At 39.9% G+C, this 20,481-nt stretch overlaps 1 protein-coding gene across 1 annotated transcript; it reads right to left on the bottom strand.

Annotated features, from left to right (window-relative positions):
* Positions 1–6,540: 6,540 nt before the first annotated feature.
* LOC132819006 (uncharacterized) lies at positions 6,541–19,888 on the bottom strand. Its single transcript, XM_060830245.1, has 2 exons — positions 19,743–19,888; positions 6,541–9,706 (listed from the first exon to the last, which is right to left on the bottom strand). Exons 1-2 carry the CDS (start codon positions 19,774–19,776, stop codon positions 9,099–9,101), a joined length of 642 nt encoding a protein of 213 aa, XP_060686228.1. The 5' UTR covers positions 19,777–19,888; the 3' UTR covers positions 6,541–9,098.
* Between the last annotated feature and the right edge of the window lie 593 nt (positions 19,889–20,481).

The raw sequence follows: 20,481 nt of genomic DNA, 5'->3' as shown, positions 1-20,481 counted from the left end.
AGATAGCTGGTCGTGTCGTTTTGTGGCTAGCTGATGTTCATGGATGCGGATTGTTAGCTGTCTTCCTGTTTGTCCTATATAGTGTTTTGTGCAGTCCTTGCATGGTATTTTGTAAACTACGTTAGTTTGGCTCATGCTGGGTATTGGGTCCTCATAGCAGAGGCAGTTATGCAAAGATTAGAACATACAGCCATACCACAAATCCAACCCAAACTCTGGATCAGATATGTTGATGACACCTTTGTAATCATCAAAAACACAGATATAGAAAAAACACACAGAATCATCAATGCCACACTCACAGGAATCCGATTCACACGAGAAGAAGAAAAGGATAGCCAACTCCCATTCCTAGACGTGTTAGTAGAGAGAACACCCAACGGAGAATTCACCACAAGGATACACAGGAAACCAACACACACAGACCAAGTCTTAAACTATGAAAGTAACCACCCCAACACACACAAACGAAGCTGCATCAGGACACTATTCAAAAGGGCCGCAACACACTGCAGTACACCAGAATTGCGAAAAGAGGAAGAGGAACATCTATACAAGGTATTCGCCAAAAACGGATACCCACGCAACTTTATCACCAGATGCCTAAGAGATAGACCACGGAACGAGGACATGCCACAACCAAAAGGACTAGCCACTCTACCATACGTCAGGAGTGTCTCAGAACTGACAGCCAGACTACTGCGACCCTTAGGACTCATAACAGCACACAAGCCAACATCCACGCTCAGACAACAACTCACTAGAACAAAGGACCCAATACCCAGCATGAGCCAAACTAACGTAGTTTACAAAATACCATGCAAGGACTGCACAAAACACTATATAGGACAAACAGGAAGACAGCTAACAATCCGCATCCACGAACATCAGCTAGCCACAAAACGACACGACCAGCTATCTCTAGTAGCCATACACTCAGACAACCAGCAACATGAATTTGACTGGGAAAACACCACTATCATAGGACAAGCCAGACAGAGAACAGCCAGAGAATTCCTAGAGGCATGGCATTCATCCCCAAACTCCATCAATAGACACATTGACCTGGACACCATATACAAACCACTACAGCTGAAACTGACACCCGGAAACGGCAAGAACATCCATCAACAGACACATCGACCTGGACCCCAGATACAAATCACTGCAGCTGAAACTGACACCCGGAAGCGGCAAGAACAAACCAATATAAATACCGGTAGAAACATCAAAGCAGCGCTTCACACGAGGCTCCCACCACACTGATGATGTTCCCTAGCCAGGGAACGAAACGTTTGCAGCAAAAACTTCCAGCTCGGCGAGCAGAACCACAACAATGTATACACATTTACTTATTACCTTCCTTCCACCTTGCTTCTGAGTCGGTTGCCACCCACCATAAATGTAACACAAATAAAAACTTGCAACTTATACCCAAAATAGACATGGAACTGGGCAAGCAGCTGTGCTATCTTCCTATTGGGTTACTGTTGGGAGGCCAAACTCTGTTTATGATGTGAGTTCTCAATCAAATTACACCAATGAGCTGAAAGCACCACACAGGCACCCTGCTACAGCCACTCAATAATAAATACGTTGCAAGCTGAAAGTTGATCCTGAAAGTGCAAATGGTGTAAGACCCTCCCCCCCCCTCCAATTGACATATCTGAGAAGCCCTACCAAAAATTGATAATGGGCTGCTTTCCATTTTACAGGCCCATTTGAAAATAGCACAAGGCAATTGACCATCAACTGAACAGCAGAGAATTGCCCTCCACAAGCTCTGCCCAACATCCCGCTGCCCCCACTCACCATAACCCATGTTGCCCATCTTACAATGGCTGAATGTATATTAGATAAGGAATGAATGGCCAGCAGTGTTAAAACTTGAGTTTTAACCCAAGAACGTGTGGCTTATTAAAACTTCACAAAAAGGAAATTTGGACCCGAAGTAGGAATTGATGGAAGAATTAAGGAAGATGTCTGGATTTGGTAGAAAAGGTGGGCTTTGAGGGTAACTTCGATCCGGGGGAGAGTTATGACTGAAAGATGGAGTGCATACATTGCATCAGAATCAGAAAAGCAGTGAGTGAGAGTTGGGAAGTGTTGGGAGACAGTCAAGAATTTCGAAGTGAGACTGAAGCTTCTGAATTAGTGTGCTAGGACACATGAGGCCAAGGAAAGACAGGTAACCATGTCAATATGAGAGGAGTGGAATTGAATAGAAGAAGACAAAAGTAACAAAATTTCTCAAAGGTGGGAGGGGAAGGCAGTAAGAGAGTGGGACAGGCATTCTTGGAAATGTAATGGGATAGATTTTCAGTTCTGCTGGGAATTATATTGAAAGAGAGAGGTAATAGCTTTGAGTCTAACAAGAAATAAAAAACCCCAAAGAACTACAGATGCTGGAAATCAGAAGCAAAAACTAGGAATTGCTGGGAAAAAGCAGCAGGTCTGGTGGATTTGTGGAGAGAAAGCAGAGTTAACATTTTGAGTCCAGTGATCTTGTTCAGACCGGCTTGGTTTTCCCAAAAAGAAATTGAGGTTTCAGTTTGTGTGTCTATCATGAATGAAGGCTGGAAATACATCTTACCATTATTAGTCTGGAAGAATGTCATTATCCTGCATGCATTAGTGCAAGGTCATGCATTGCTTACTCTTGCACCTCCTCAACTCTGGGACTCGCCTCCCTGCGATGGCCTCCAGTCCGGGACTCACCACCCCGTGTAGGGCTCCTGTCCTGGACTCACCTCCCCGCACAGGGCTCCAGTCCGGGACTTGCCACCCACCCCCGTGCCGGCCTCCGGTCTCGGACTCATCTCCCTGCCATGGCCTCCAGACTGGCACTCGCTTCTCCGCACCGGCCTCCTGTCTGGGACAGGCCTCCCCATTCCAGCCTCTGGTCCGGGACTCACTCCACCACCATCCCCTCCCCCACACCCCTCTGCACCAGTCACCTCTGGGACTCGCCTCTCACAAGTAAATAGTATTGGTATCAGGGACAGCAGATGACAAAGCAAAAAGTTTAGGAACCATCAAAGGTGCCCATGTAAATCGATGAGGTGAAGGCACTGAAAAGATATCATCAGAACATTGAGTATAAGAGTTGTGATGTCATGTTGTGTCTTTACAGCACCGAAGCAGACCCTGCATTCCGACTTGACCATGCTGACCAAACATCCCAACCTAATTTAAACTAATTTGTCAACGTTCGGCCCATATCCCTCTGAACCTTCCCTATTCATATACCCATCCAGATATTGGTGAGGCTATTTCTAGAATACTGCGCACAATTCCTGGTGCCCTTCAATGGGAGGATGTTGTTAAACTTGAAAGGGCACAAAAAAGATTTAGAAAGATGTTGCCAAGGTTGGAAGGTTTGAGTTTTGGGGAGAGGCTGAATAGACTGGGACTTTTCTTCTTCTGGACCATCAGAGGTAGGGGTTGACGCTATAGATTTTTTATAAAATCATGAAGGACATGGATAGGCAGAATAGTCAAGGTCTTTTTCCCACGGTAAGCGAGTCTAAAACTAGAGGGCATAGGTTTAAGGTGAGAGGGGAAAGATTTATAAAGATTTATCTGAGGGATAACTTTTTCACACAAAGAGTGGTGTATGTGTGGAACGACAGAGGAAGTGGTAGAGTTTGGTACAATTATAATATCTAAAAGGCATCTGAATGGGTATATGAATAGGAAGCATTTAGATGGATATAGGCCAAGTGCTGGCTAATGGGACTAGGTCAGATTAGAATGTTTGGTCAGCATGGATGCGTTGGACTGAAGGATCTGTTTCTGTGCTGTATCACTGTATGACTCCAGAGCTGCATGGTCATGAAAAAGAATAGGGGAATGAAAGATGGATTTATCAGTTGCATCAAAGATTGAAGCAATTTGAAGTAGACCAATATGTTGCTATCAGTTAGAGATTATTATGGGTATTTTAAAAAAAAAACCTGACCTGATGCTATTCAAAGAAAAAGAACAGAATAAAGGAATTCAAACAGTTGGTAATGGAAGAATTAGGTGGAAATTTTGCTTTCAATGAGCTTGGAAAGAATAATGGAAATCAAATGGTAGTTTGGGAGGACTGAAGGATTTAAGGTAGATTTTTAAATGAGACAGTGACTTAAGTAGTATCAAAAGGAGAAACAAGGCATGGAGAAAGGGAACTGATGATAACATAGTCTGCATTGTGAAATAGTTCAATAGGCAGGAAGAAGTAAGTGTTAAACTTAATCAGTGTGAGGTTCTTGTTTGATTCTTGGATTGTCCATCTGAACCACTTGGTTTCATGGGTGATGAGCTGAACACTGGACTGTCAGACTGCAAAAGCAAAACAGGAAGAAGCATTGCACTTGTAGGAGAGGCACTGCAACATTTTCAACATTCTTCCTAAGGCAGTCAACACTGCCTTTGCATTCTTAGTCCAAACTGATAAATTAAGATGACAACTTCTCAGTGTGTGGCACTTGTGCCTGTGGATCAGACAGGATGAGCAGGCTGTGACACTGGGCATTATTTGATGTCGCTAACAGAGGTCCTGCCAACCAGCAGGAGAGCTTCACCTCCAGAGTTGTTCTAGGAAATGGCATTCAGTCCAACCATAGTTCCTTTTACATAGTTGGAGTCAGTCAACTATTCTTGGCAGGCTCCAGGTGCTAATGGCATCCACTATTTAGAGTTTACATTGTTGAGAGTGAGTCAGGGTGCTGTATGTTGATGTATATGAAAGCTGTACCAGCAGAATGTGAAATCAAATTGATAGCTGAGTATTTTGGCAGGCTTGCTTAGCTCCAAACTCAAGTGGTAAATGACTGAAGTACTGTTAGAGTTGGCCTGAAAGCAGATAAGATGATATGGTGAGGATGGTGGCTTGCCAATGCCAACTTGTATGATGTGTGTCAGGGAGGATGGGAGCTGTGGAGCATATGAAGTTGTTGCGCTGTACATACTTTAGCTGGTGGCCATGCCAAGCAATCTGTGAGCAGCAATGCCCAAGTACATCCTGAGACTTTCATGTTAGGAATTTGCTATCTCCAGTTTTTTTTAGAGGAAGAAGGAAAGTTGGCAATAGTTTATAAATTAAACATGCAACCTGTTAATGAGATGCAAATGCGTGGAATAAGATGGTTACTTTTAAGTAGTGAGATTCTGAATATGCTGTTTAAGACTTCAAAAGAAAAATTGCCAGCATTTTTCACTATGTCCAGATGTTGATTTTTTTCATCCTCATCATACTTTTCCAACATTCCCGTCTTTGCTCACGCATGAGAATAAAATTCCTCTCACTGTCTAACTAGGTACTGAAAGGTGTAACTCATTGCTATTAAGCAATAAACTGTGTTTTGTTAAGATAAGAGTCTCTTCTTGTTGAGATTCACTGGTGATCGTTCCTCTACAACAATAAACTAAATGTGGCCTTAGATCCTGCTGAGCAATTGCAGCAGTAAACTTCAGACCATGTATAGCATCACACAGCATGGAAACAGACCCATTGTTCCAACCAGTCCATGCCAACCATGCTCTCAAGCATAACCAGTCCCACCTGCCTGTGCATGGTCCACATCCCTCCAAACCTTTCCTATTCATGGACTTACCCCAACAAATTTTTAAATGTTGTAACTGTACATGCATCCACCACTTTCTCTGGCATTTCATTCCACACTTGAACCAGCCTCTGTGTAAAAATGTTGCCCCTCATCTCCTTTTTAAATCTTTCTCCTCTCACCTTAAAAATATGCCCCCTACTTTTGAACTCCCCCACTCCATTCACCTTATCTATGCCCCTTTTGATTTTATAAACCTCAATAAGGTCACCCTCAATCTTCTACCCTCCAATGAAAAAAATCCCAGTCTTTCCAGTCTATTTTTATATCTTAAACCCTCTATTCCCATCAACATCCTGGTAATTATTTTCTGAACCCTCTCCAATTTAATAATAGGATTTTGATAACGGGGAAACTAGAACTGCACACAGTATTCCAGAACAGGCCTCACCAACATCTTGTACATCCTCAGTATGACGTCCCAAATCCTATAGCGAAAAGTTTGAGTAATGAAGGTAAGGTGCTAAATCCCTTCTTAAGCACCCTGTTTACCTGTGAAGCAAATTTCAATGAATTATGTACATGAACCCCGAGGTCTATTTGTTTTATAACCCTACCCGGGGCCTAATCATTAATTGCATAAGTCCTGACCTTATTTGTGTTACCAAAATACAATGTGGCAAATTTACGTAAATTCAATCCCAACCTATCAATCTGCAGTAATGTTTCACAAATCGAGACTGCCAAAAAACTGGCAATTTAACAAATTAAAATCTAACCTTTTCCATTCTTGCAGGTGCCATATGTCAAAGGCATTTTCTGTTTTGAACTACGAAACTGATTAATATGAGTTTATAATATTAATTTAATTTTTTTTTAGATATTTGTTTAACAACTATTGTATTGCGTAAATCAAGATTAAAAAATTAAAGTTAAAACCAAGGGACATTTGGACAAAATTGGTAAAAGACACAATTTTTATTTTGTACATTCAAAAATCAAAGAACCACCTAACAAGATGCCATTAAGCAAACAGTAATCTATAGTTATTTGCATAGTGCACAGTTGTAGCTTTTATAGGTCTGAATTGCAGTTTCAAAAAATCTGGAAAACTTATATTCACAGTAATAATGATTGTAACTATTGATTCTTCTGAAACCATGTATATAGCAACATCTGAAAAGCATTCACTCTATTTCAGCTAAATTAGGTAATTTTGATGGTAAGAAACAACAGTCAAAATTTAAAATATGGATGATGAGTACTTTGCACCTCTGAATAGAGGGCAGATTTTAACAGTCATGCTTTCGTCCCCCTGTCAATAATAATGTTTGTACATTCTAAGAAAAACACACATTGATAGTGCAAGTAGTCACCGTCTTTTTTTCCCCCACTCTCCTTTGCCTTTGCATTTCCTGGAGCGCCAATTTGGAATTAGGAAATGAACACATAAAAACTACCAAATAATTAATATCAAATGAGTCTGTAATGGATAGCAGAGCACATCTTTATACAACTCTGGGGGAACAGTAAATGAATCACGTTTATCTGGGAATGTTCCCTCTTTAAAAGCAGAAGCAACTTTGACATGAATGTGCAATTATATTAATATAGATTTAGTGGTAAACTACAATGACTATTTTAGGAATAGACACAAGCGAGCTTTTAAACATGACTCCCAAAAGTCCCTGAATTCTCTTGTGAATTTCAATGCAATTTGAATCAGGCTGTGTTTATCTCAAGAAGGGTGACAAGAGAGATGTGAAATTCTTTGAGCTCCCCTCTCTCCAAAATACTACAATCTAAATATAAAAATAGCTTTTGCAGCTTAGACACTGCTGTGGAGGAAGGGGAAAAAAGTGGGGTGGAGGGGAGTGGAGGGAGTGGCTCTGTCACTGTGGTTATTACTGTATATGAATTAGTGAGAACAATGTCTGGGCCTACCTGGAGTTCTAGCCTTAGATTTGCCAACAGGTAGACTAGAAGCTGAAAAGTCTCAGTGGCTTCCTTTAATTGTTCTAAGGAGGCCTTAATGATCTTAATCATCTACCCACCATGCATGGGTGAATAGCCCTGTCAACACTTCATAGTAACTTTGAGGAAAAAGGCTTGAGAGTGGGATGCAATGCATGAACCAGCAGGGAAATTGGAATTGCTACATTTGGTGCCAGCCCTCCTTTGATCCTGGCACCTGCAGGACCTAAAAGTCCAGGTCAGAGCTGGTACTAATGGTGATACATTGCTATAAGAAAGCCAAGAAAGAAAGCTGCAATCTAGTTACTTTATAGTTAGTAAAAAATGAATAATGATTCAGACTTTGAAGTGAGCAACAAAGTTGTAGTGCCCAATGCTGACTGTGAAGAAACCTGCCCTCATTGATCTAGTGAATCAAGTGGATCAGTTTCTCCTTTCTTGATAGTAAAATCATTGCTGGCGCCAGCTATTGGTGATCTCCAGCAACTTTGATCTCATGAAGCTGACTTCATGACAGCATTGTCACATTGAAGAATTCTCTTAGACAGCAAACAAGGAAATAACGCCATGTTTCATCATACACTTTCTATAATTTTACAGAAATTAAAACAAAAAGATGTGATATACACAATTAATATGGATGCTGAAATAGCATCAACAAACTTGAAATAATATTTAACAAACTTTGAATTTTTAATATGGAATAGAGAAATTCGACATTTCACAAATATTCAATTAGCCTTTCTGAACCAGAGGAGTCATTCATGGTAATTTTGACATATTATATAATTTTGAACCCAGCTACAGCTCATTCAAAAATGTGTCACTTTATCAAGTGGTTTAAACAGTGAGAAGAACAAGTTACAGGTGGAAAATTTAGTGATTTCTAATTGATTTGTGTTGATGAAGACTTCAACTGCACGCCCAATGGAGGAGTAGGGAATCAGTTTCTGGTCTGCCACTTTTAACTCTGTACCTATCAGTTTCACAGAGTGGTGATAACTAATGCTGACAACTTCATCGTTATTATAGCGGTTAAACCTGAGCCGCTATGATAAATGCAAATTCTCCTTAATGGATGAAAATGCCACTGAAAAATTGATCAGATGAGTGACTAGATGAAGCCTGAATGTTTTCTTGTTGATCTCTTTCACCATAATTGCTTTGTGGACTCTTGGCTGGAATTGTCTAAGTATGACCTAAGATGGCCAGTCTTTGAGTAGAAAACATTTGATTCTCTGCAAACCAGTTTTATAGACATTTCAGTTTGGAAGGATGACAAAATATCTGACATACAAAATACAATGTTTTTCAAAGTTCTTCTCTGTTGTATGTCATGTTCGGAGCTCAAATTGCCAGCACGCATTTCTTTGAAGTATGAAAAAGGATTTTTCATTGTTCTATAGTTTTCTGCATTACACTGAGATATTTATTCTTCATACTGTGTCTCAAATCCATATTCTGTTCAATAAATAATATTGAGACATTGCCCATCCAATGTTCACTGTCTCAAATCACAAAAACGATCTTCCTTTCCAGTTTGATAATAGTCTGGTGTCCTCATCATGCAGGTAACTACTCGCTTGGAATGATGTAAGTATCATCATTTTCATCATTTGGTGGGCCTGTGTAATTACAATACACGGGTGAAATATCCAATGATGAGCTGTTTTCATAAATAGTCTCATTATAATCCACAGTCGGAGAAATCTGAATTTGCTGATGGTCTGCAGCTGATGTGAATTCTGAATTTTCAGGCTGATTATTGGGATCAATCATAACATTTTCATAATTAGGTTGAGCGTGATATAGTGCATGATTGGCTTCATATTTTGGAGAGGTGTTAGAGCTAGAAACTCGCTCAGCAGAATGATTAGTTATCTTAGAATTGTAGATGTGCTCTTGCTGATTATCGAGCTGTCTCTCATCCAATCCACTGTCACTCCTCCTGGATCTCATCAGTACATTTGGGATATAAAAACCTTTGGATCTAAAATGTATATAGCCCCAGACTATAAGTCCAATAATTGCAGGAATCAACAACACAGGGATGACAATCGCTGGAACATTAACTGCACTACCATTGTTAAGAGACTGTGTAATTGGCGTAGCAGTCGACATAGTACAATCCTTGAGGAAAATAAAGATCACGAGTATTATCTCAGATTTCTTGAGATAAATATCTGAAATAGAAAAGAAAAAGATTGTGATGTAAAGGTCATATTGGATACTTCAACATTTTTGTAATTTTTATCAATTGTCATATAATTAACTCCTGCAGACATCTGCTAATCACAAGTTTAATTGTTCAATGGAACGGGAGGATAATAATGATTTTTGATTTGTTCTATGTCACATGGCTACGCTAAACTTAGGGATTCTCTGATAATAAGCAGGTGCATAAGCCAAACAATATGCTGGTATGTCACCATTCAAAAATTGAAGCTCAGAGTTTGAACACCAGAATAAGTGACACATATAAATGCAATCTTAAGCCTTCCTGCTTGGCAGTAACTAAGCAGAAAATAAAAATCGGCAGAAAAAGTCAACTGATTTTGCATATTGATGTCTGTTATTTTTAATCATGCTTTTTGGACATTATGTGACACTCCTACAGGCAGATGGAATTTAAACCTGGACCTCCTGGCTCATAGCTTTCTCTCTGGAGATGTACCAGACTTGCTGAGTTTGTCCAACAACTTCCGCTTTTGTTCTGGACTTCCAGCATCAGCAGTTGTTTTATGTTATGTTCTATGTTCAGTGGAGCTGGCAAAAAGCATATTTGTCTGAAGCCAATGGGATCCTTCACTAAATATCAGCCCCATCTACCATTAATGATCCTTTAAGTAGAGAAGCCATTGTGATATTCTTGTTAAGTGAAACCAGGACAGAGTCTCAAAAAGAATCATAGAATCCCTCCAGTGTAGAAACAGGCCATTCAATCCATCAAGTCCATACCAATCCTTCAAAGAACATCCCACTCTATTCCTGTATTTCTCTTGGCCAATCCATCTAACTGGCACTCCTTTTGATTGTGTGTGTGTGTGTGTGTGTGTGTGTGTGTGTGGTGGGGTGGGAACTGGAGCAAACCCACACAAACACAGGGAGAATGTACAAACTCCACTCAGACAGTCATTTGAGAGTGGAATCAAACCCAGCTCTCTCACATTGTGAGGCAGCAGTACTAACCACTGAACCACCAGGCCACATTAAAGTGTAGCTTATTAGGCATGCCTATAATTATTACTTTATCTTTATTAGGACTGCATCATTTGTGAAATTAAAGATATCCGTCGTGCTAACTGAAGTTGACACAAACTGTATAGTTTAACAACTTGTTGCCCACAATTGAGCACTATTTGATATTCAGTATAAAATGGATGAAGCATGTACAGAAATTCCTGATGTAAAGGTGAGTTGTCTTTTGTTTAATCAAATGCATGTGTAACCAGAAAAGACAGAAACAGCAGGCTGTTGGGCTCTTTCCTCCATCACTCCTGCAAATTAGAGTTGGCTGTATTCCCTTAGAATTTGATTAGCAAACAGCATCAGGTTTGGAATTTGCAGAATTCCAGTCTTGTGCAGGTGAAAACTAGGGCCTGAATTTTAATAAACTTTAGGTGAGCATCTTTGTGCACTTGCCCAATCACTAAGTATATATTCTCCCGATATCTGATACTCCTTCCATTTGGTCTGTACTGTTTCGCCTTTGCATGTTGGTGATTTTAGTGGAAAAAGGGAGAGAAGATCAATTGACTGGATCTCTGTTCATATTTGAGGGAATAGTCTTCATTTGCCTGGATGAAGCTGCAATAATAATGTGGTCGACCCTCAGTTCATATCTGATTTACATATCATATATTGCTTTTCTTCCATTGCAAGGTCAAAATTCTGTCTTCCTAATTTAGCGGCATCCTTTCAGAGTTCAATGCATGGACTGTAGCTGCTCCCTATGAGCTTCTCATGGGGATTTAAAGTGAAATCTATTTAATCTGCATGTGATCTATGTTCATTGAACTTGATTAGTCAGGTTTGTGTGATAACTCAGAAGATATATAAATAGACACCATAGTGGCCAAAAATGCTGAGCAGTAAGCAAGAGTGCAGACATTTTGTGGTTTCAGAGATATTTTATGACTCTTACAAATATCTTCTTGAACACTTGAAAAGCTAATGTCATCACTACATTGTTCTGAGGAGAGTCAAACATGAAAGAGATATTAGCAAATTTTGAAAAGATTTGTAGTTCAGGTTGAGGCTCTGAATGCAGGTTTGCTCGCTGAGCTGGAAGGTTTGGTTTCAGATATTTGTCACCATACTAGGTAACATCATCAGTGAACAAACTTCACTGGAGGATGACTAGTATGGTGATGAAACATCTGAAACTGAACCCTCCAGCTCAGTGAGCAAATTCACATCCAGAAAAGATATTGCATTTTATGGGATCTGGGCACCAGCATTTCTTGTCCATCTGTAATTCTGGAGGACAGTTAAAAGTCACCACATTTCTATAGGTGTGGTCACATATAAATTAGACCAGGTTAAGATGGCAGGCTTGCTTCGCTAATAACATGTATGAAGTAAATGGGTTTTTACAACAATTTGCACTTTGTACATTCATGGGCTTTGGACTTCAATGGCTGGGCCAGCAATAATTGGTTATCTCTAGCTGTCTTTAAGAAGGTGGTGGTGAGTTACATTGTTGTATTGCTGCAGTCCATTGGTGTAGGTAGACTCACATGTCCTTAGGTCCCACTGAAGGAATGCTATGTTTGCAAGTTAGGGTGATGAGTGGCTTGGAGAGAAACTTGCATTAGGCCACTTAGTAAGATAAATGCCCAAGGATAGATTAGCATGGATAGAGGATTGGATAACGAATGAAAGACAGAGTTGGGGTACAGGGAACATTTTTATGCAATCTTTAACTAATGAAGTGCCACAAGGATCAGTGATATGGTCATATTATTTACAATTTGTATTAATAATTTGGATGGGGAAGGCAAACGTACTATAATCAAGTTTGTGGATGACACAAAAATAGGTGGGAAGACAAATCTTGAGGATGGTACAAAAAGTTTGCAGAGGGACATGGACAGGTTGAACAAGTGAACAAAGACTTGGCAAATGAAATATAATGTGGGAAAATACACTTTGGCAGAAACACTCAAGGAACTGAATATTATTTAAATCAAGAAATCTACAGAAATTACGGAATGAAGGGCTTCAAGAGCCCTCATTCATTCATCACAAAAAGTGAATGTCTGCAGGTATTAACCTTAAACTTGCTGTGTTAGCCAAAATTAAGTAGCTAAAATTATGTTGAATGTAATAAGAATGAGAAAATATTTGAAACCTGGTGATGATCTAATGATTAGAAAAGTCACTAGCTTTATAGTTTTTCCATGTTTTGCTGAAGGAATACGTGTGTTTGTTTACATCAAGAATTGTAACTCACAGTAATGAACTGAACTGTCACAGTAACTCTGGAAAAGCTGAAGTTTTGTTTAAAAGAGTGGATCACATTTGATAATGTGGATTATTTATCAGTTGAATTTGTGGATTGTTTTCTTTATTCATTCACAAAATAGAGCATTACTGGCTAGACAGCATTTATTGTCCATTCCTAATTGCAATTAAGAGTCAACCATATTTCTGTGGGTCTGGAGTCACATGTAGACTAGGCAAGGATGGCAGTTTCCTTCTCTAAAGGACATTAGTGAACCAGATGAGTTTTTCTGACAATCAGCAATGATTTCATGGTCATCATTAGACTCTTTTATCCAGGTATTTATTGAACTCAAAATTCCATCATCTGCTGTGGTGAGATTTGAACCCAGGTCCCCTGAACATTACCTGGGACTCTGGGTTAACAGACCTGCGATAATATCACTAGGCTATTGTTTTGAATTCCACATGCCCATCTAACTGCAATAGTCCTTGTTTCCTTGCCTAATTAGAACCTATGTATCTCTGTCTTAAAAATATTAAATGGCCCTGTATTCAGAGCCTTCTGAAGTAGACAGTTCCAAAGTCACACAACCCTATGACAGAGAGAAAAAAAATCTCCTCATCTCTTTCCTAAAAGGGTGGCCTCTAATTTTTAAACAGTGTTCCCATGTTCTGGATTCGCCTACAAGAGGAAACATCCTTTCGGCATGCAGCTTCTCAAGATCATTCTGGATCTTATACACTTCAATTAAATCACCCCACACTCTTCTAGAATCCAATGGAAACAAGTCCAGTCTGTCCACATAAAATTACCAGACAAGAAAACCAGTTTATTATCAATCTACTAAACCTCCTCGGAAACATTGCCAAAACAATGACATTCATCCTTAAATATGGGGACCAAATCTACACACAATACTTGAGATATGGTCTCACTAATGCTCTATATAACTGAAATGTACCATCCCTAATTTCTTGTTCAATTCCTCTCATAATAAAGGATAATCATTTAGTATTGTCTTAATTTAGTTACGTAGCCACATACTAAGCTTTCACAGGAGCACATCTAATTCAGTTATTCCCTGTTTAAATAATATTATACACTTCTAATTTTCCTGTCAGAGAACAACGTCATATTGTCCCACATTATACTCAAACTGCCAGGTTTTTGCCCACTCACTTAACCTATCTATGTCAGTCTCCTTCCTTGTTATAAAAACCAAAAGCACTGCAGATGCTGTAAATCAGAAACAAAAACAGAAATTACTTGAAAAGCTAAGCTGAGGAAGGAATTCTGATTTCTCTCCACAGGTACTTCCAGACCTGCTGAGATTTTCCAGCAATTTTTGTTTTTATTCCATCCTTGTTATGTTTTCTTCAGACCATACTTTCCGACCTACCTTTGTGCAATCTGAAAATGTAGCAACCATGCTATTGATATAAATTGTAAAAAGCTGAGACCCCATTCATCACATTCTGCCAATCAGAAATAACTCTCAATTACACATGCTTTCTGTTCTCTGTCAGCTAATTTATCTTCTATCCATGTTGATATCTTACCCCTATACTATTAGCTTTTACTTTGTTCAATAAGAGGGTGGCACGGTGACTCACACTATCAGGGACCTGCATTTAATACCAGCCTCTAACGACTGTCTGTGTGGAGTTTGCACATTCTCTCTCTGTATCTGCGTGGGTTTCCTCTGGGTGCTCCGGTTTCCTCCCACAAGCCAAAGATTTGCAGGTTAGGTGAATTGATCATGCTAAATTGTCCATAGTGTTCAGGGATGTGTAGGTTAGGTGTACTAGTCAGGAGAAATGTAGGGGAATGGGCCTGGGTGGGATACACTTCGGAGGGTCAGTGCGGACCTGTTGGGCCAAATGGCCTGTTTCCACTGTAGGGATTCTACGATATAGCATCTTGTCAAATACTTTCCGGAAGTCCAAATGTAGTGAGTGCATCTAAGGGCCCCCTTTATTCACAGTATATTAGTTAAAGCTCTTTGCAAAGCCATGATGTTCCTTTGTGATTTCATTGAGATTTTCATCTTTAATTTCTGTAAAGACTGATTCTAACACCTGTCCCATGAGCAAATTATCTAATACGTGGTGGCATTGTAAGAATCTCACTACTCTAGTAATTCACAGACGCAGGCTAAAGTTCTGGGGAGATAGTTCAAATCCCACCACGACAACTGATAGAATTGAAATAATAACATCTGGAATTCAAACCTGTTCTCAGTAATAAGGACCAGGAAACCTTAAATGAAAAACAATCTGGTTCACTTATGCCTCTTGGAGAAAGAACACTGCCATCCTCATCTCAGGACATGTGACTGCAGATCCACAACAATGGGATTGACTCCTAACTGTCACCTGAAATGGCCAAGCAAGCTATTCAGTTCAAGGGCACTTAGGGCCAGGCATTAAAACTGGACCTAGCTCCACTCCATGAAAATAAAAGTTATGTCATTAGCTGCATCTCAGCAGCCTTGCATCCCAGCAAATGTTAAATTGATACTATTATTGACAGAAAGAGAAATTCCTATCCTAAAAACAGCAGAGAGGTCTTAATTTCCACATCCCTAACACAGTCCACAAAGCCCCATTGGTTTTCCTTTTTGTCTATTAAAAGCATCCCTGAGAGAGCAAAGTAGACAAAAACGAGAGTGAAAACTTCAATTTACTGCCTTCCTTTTGAAAGAGGACATGGCCCTTTGGCCCTTGGAGTCTTCTCCTGTTTATCAGTTTTTCCTTGAATAGTCTTCATTGCAGCTACATTCAGGTCATTTGTGAGTGTGACAGCCAAAAGCTGAGCCATTGGCAGATGCAGCCATTCCAATCCAGCACTGTAGTAGCCCTCCAAGAAAATGACAAGACAGCATATAGATTCGACAAGTCCTTGAAGAGAACCAAGGATGCTGTATCGATTTGTTCCAGATGCAAGAGTCTTGTTGGTCAAGTGCAGTAAAAAGAGTTAGATGTTTATAATTAAATGTTAAAGGTAAAGAAAAGCATAGTGAAAGAAACTGCAGTAAAAATTTAGATTTAGCAGAATTATACTTTACTCTGAACATGTGCAATGCGAGTAATGTCATTGTGACATTAGATCACATGGAAAGGAACCTGGGTGAGTAGAGCTCCAGATAGGATTATCCTCTATTGTCATATTCAGCAAATAATTACATACAACAAAGGCTGTTGCTGTTCACTTACAATGTGGTAGATTTGATTAACAGTTGTTGAGAAAGGCTGATGGAATGTCGCCTTTTTTTCTTAAGGAATACATAGGGGTTGAAGTTAGAAAATTGTTGCCCTGAATTTTGATTACATTAGAGCTGGAGTACTAGGTTCAGTCCCGGGTAGTGCACATCATGAAGCATTCTATTGGTGTTGGAATTGGCATGACATGGATTCAACAGAGTGATAGCAAATCTCAAAGGGTTCAATTATGAGGGCAGATTATATACGTTGGCTTTTATTCCATTTAAGTTTGAAGGTTGATGGGTGATCTAATAATGTGTTTAAAATGATAAAGGGATTGACATAGTCGGTGTATAGAAACAATTCTTTTTGGTTAAAAACACAGATGAGGGTGACAAAATAAAATGCCATTCAGGACTGAAATCAGAAAGCACATTTTCACACAAAGGGTAGTGGAAATCTGCAACTTTGCTTTTCTAGAATATTTAGGAATCAAATATGAATCAAGTGTGATATGATGTATCAGGCAAGCAGGTAGGTTGGGCTAAATGGCCTACTTGAAGCAAGTGTATGCTTTATTTACACATTGATTTGGAAGTTTTGCATTTTATCTCTCAGCAGGCTTGCAGGTTTACTAAATCTGTTTTAAATGATGCATCAATAGTAAAAAGTCATTGATATTGTGACATTGACATTTTTTGGAGTGCTGACCAGTTGAAGTTATTCTGCTGATATTGATCTAAGTTTGACCTTGCACAATCCTTTTCAAAGAATTAGACCAGACACTTCCTCAGTTAGTCATCATGCAAAACAGACTTTGCTTTTACTTATTGCCTTGCATTTCCTTGCCTAAAAACACAGAACTTAACTGGGGTATGAGTTCCACAAATGCCAGTCACACAAACTGCAACCTCATATCATTCCGAGGGAATGGGTATGAGCAGGACATTTGACAGATTTTACAACCAAAGTCAACACAATCCTCACTCGATGGCCTTTCCCACATGACATTCAACTGGAGTTGTAAGATTGTAAGATAAGCTTTTGATTGATTTCCCTACTCTCTGACCCAGGGTTACTGAGATTAATTGGGGCACTCTGACAACCTCCTCAGAACAACTGAGCTCAGATTAGGAAAGGAGGTTGGGGCTTCTCTGTCTGTATTAGTCAGTATTTCAGGCTGGAAGGTTATGACTGAGCCAGTGGCTGGTTGGGTGCAGAGAGTGGGTGATGTGAAGAAGGGAGCGCAAGAACCTGGGTTTCAGACACATCTCCACAATTCGACAAAATAAATAATCTCAGGAGTGATGGAAGCAAACCAGGTTACATTGGAGGTTCAGTGTGTCTGCTGAACTGATTGGTTTTCAGACACTCACATTTCCAGTTTGAGGTGACTAAATTTGCTGGTTTATTCAAGCATACCATGCAAGCTTCTAATTCCCAAAACAAGCTGGAACAGCACACAGCAATGCTACTGTTGTAATATTCAAATTGGGCAATTTAAGGGCCAGGGGAAGCCAGCCTACCTGTCCCGCCCGTGCTGGCTCTTTGAAAAAAAATCAGTGTCTTACTCTTTCAATAAAACTCTAGAAGTTTTTTATTCTTTTCTAATAATTATTGTTTGGTTATCCATAATCCTACCCAGCGATAGTTACAGGGAATTATCATCAAAACATGTCGTAAGAAGGTGAGGTGCTGCGCTGTACCTGTTTCTATATTATATTACAAGACTGACAGATTCAGTGATGGTAACTGTTAGCTGCAATCCAAGTCCAAAGTCCACACCCTATAGGTATGTGATCATGCTGTGAGCAAGAGTCTGGAGTTCAACACAGAGGACATGTTGGTACAGCAAATAGGGTAGGTCTTCTACAATTAATGGTAGGGCATTGGAAAGTGTGGTAGAACAGGGAGACCTAGGGATTCAGGTACATAATTCTTTGAAGTTTGTGTCATATATAGTCAGAGTGGTTAAAAAGGCATTTCATTGCTCAGCCTTTTGAATATTGGCATTGAGAATTCATGTTGTGGTTGCACAGGACATTGGTGAGGCCTCTTCTGTGTGCAGTTCTAGTCGCCCATTTATAAGAAGGATATTATTAAGCTGGAGAGGGTTCAGAAGAAATTTGGCAGAATGTTGCTAGATATGAAAGGTTTGAATTACAAAGAATTACAAAGCTGGGACTTCTTTTCACATAGGAGGAAGATAGGAGGTTTCACGCAGGAGGTTGAGAGGTGACCTTATGCAAGTTTATATAATCATGACAGGCATAGACAGGCTTAATGGTAGATGTCATTTCCCTAGGATGGGGGATTTCAGGACATGGGGGCACATTTTTAAGGTGAGAGGAGAGAGATTTAAGAAAGACATGAAGGGTACATTTTTTACACAGAGGCTCATTCGTGTGTGGAATGAACTTCCTGAGGAAGTGGTGGGGTGGGTGCAGATACAATATTGAAAAGATATTTCAGTAAGTACATGAACAGGAAGGTTTGGAGAGATATGGGCCAGGAGCAGGCAGATGAAACTAGCTTAGTTTGGGATTATGTTCAGTATGGACTGATTGGACCGTGTTGTATGACTCTATGAGTCTACGACAACCCCTATTGTAATTAAAATCTGAAAATGGTGGAACTGCTGGCTTGAGAAACATCTTGCTGAATGTTAAAGTTAACTGTTTCACTCTTCACCAAGATGCTTGCTAAATCATGCCAATATATTTTGCTTTTATTTGAGATTTCTGGGATGGATAACATTTTGCTCTTCCATCTGTAACTTACACTATCTTACATTTCATAAGACTGAATGTGCAAAATTGTTCATTAGAATTGTACTCACATGACAATAGAAGTCCATGTTTTGTATGAGATGGATAAAGGGACTTGAAATAAAATCAGGGATGCATTTCTGAGGCTTTATAAGGATCTGGTCAGACCAGATGTAGTGAGCACTGTAGATGCTGGAGATCAGGGTCGAGAGGGTGGTGCTGGAAAAGCACAGCAGGTCAGGCAGGAGAGTCAACGTTTCGGGCATTTAGAATATTAAAAAGAGAAAAAAAAAGTGGATGGCACGGTGGCACAGTGGTTAGCACTGCTGCCTCATAGCGCTAGAGACCCGGGTTCAATTCCTGCCTCAGGCGACTGACTGTGTGGAGTTTGCACGTTCTCCCCGTGTCTGCGTGGGTTTCCTCTGGGTGCTCCGGTTTCCTCCCACAGTCCAAAGATGTGCAGGTGAATTGGCCATGCTAAATTGCCCCTAGTGTTGGGTGAAGGGGTAAATGTAGGGGTATGGGTGGGTTGCGCTTTGGCAGGTCGGTGTGGACTTGTTGGGCTGAAGGGCCTGTTTCCACACTGTAGGTAATCTGAATCTGGGCGTTTTTCGTCACAGCAGTGCCACTTTTTAGGTTAAGTCTTTAATCTTGTTATAAAAATATGTCAGAACAGTATAATATGTCACAATCCATTTTGTTTATAGCTAAGTCCTGCTTATATATCAAACCTTATCCAAGAGTAGTCATTTCAAAATGATTTAATCTACAAAGTTCTCATAACTCCACTTCTTCCTACCTTTGACCTTGCCAAGTGCAATTTCAGACTTCATGCTATTCTGGGTACGACAGATGGTCTTCCCTCCTCTCCATCACTGGTGACGGAGTCTTCAGTTACCTCAGTCTTGCACTGTGAAATATTTTCCCTTGTTCTGTCTTGTATTGCATACAGCAATGGCTCTGATGGGTTTTAGGTTCCTGTAATATTGTCTCCACCCATTCTGCTGATGTCAGCCACAGTCTGTGGGTGGAGACAATGGGAGGAATCTTACAGTGGCCATGGCCAAACAAAGTGTTACTTATAGCTATCATACTTAAACCTTGCTGTTTTCTAAAATCAATGCGCCTTCTGTGATACGTTACTGTAGACTACCCTTTATCACTAATCACCATAAAGGCCCTAAAACAAATAAAAACAAAAAGGGATTTGTGGTAGTGAGCTATCTCAAGCAATTCTTTTCTTCAGTGCCACATTGAGATAGAGATGACAGATCCCACAATGGACAAGGATTGGTCATCTTCAAAAATAACATAATTATCTCTCCAAAAAGCTGCCCAAAAGATACATTTGGGCTTATCTTCAGTCAAAACTCACTTAGATTGCCACAGGTTTTGTTTTATTACAACCAGTACTGTTGTTACTCTGAAGTGTTTTTCCACACTAAAGGTGGATTTGCAGAAATTATTTGAGCTATTCTCAGTTGTGTGACTGTTTACTGGACCGGGACTAGAATTTGCCTTGATGCAATACAATTTCT

This window comes from Hemiscyllium ocellatum, chromosome 1 (genome assembly GCF_020745735.1).
Source record: "Hemiscyllium ocellatum isolate sHemOce1 chromosome 1, sHemOce1.pat.X.cur, whole genome shotgun sequence".
Taxonomy (NCBI): Eukaryota; Metazoa; Chordata; class Chondrichthyes; order Orectolobiformes; family Hemiscylliidae; genus Hemiscyllium; species Hemiscyllium ocellatum.
Note: the sequence above shows the minus strand (reverse complement) of the source record. Positions and strands in the feature narration are given on the sequence as shown.

What these genes read in the sequence shown, in the direction of transcription:
- LOC132819006 (XM_060830245.1), bottom strand. Translation starts at nt 19,776, where the DNA reads ATGAAGTCTGAAATTGCACTTGGCAAGGTCAAAG. An exon ending in TGCACTTGGCAAGGTCAAAG is followed by an intron (nt 9,707 to 19,742) that starts GTAGGAAGAAGT and finishes TTTCTATTTCAG; the next exon opens with ATATTTATCTCAAGAAATCT.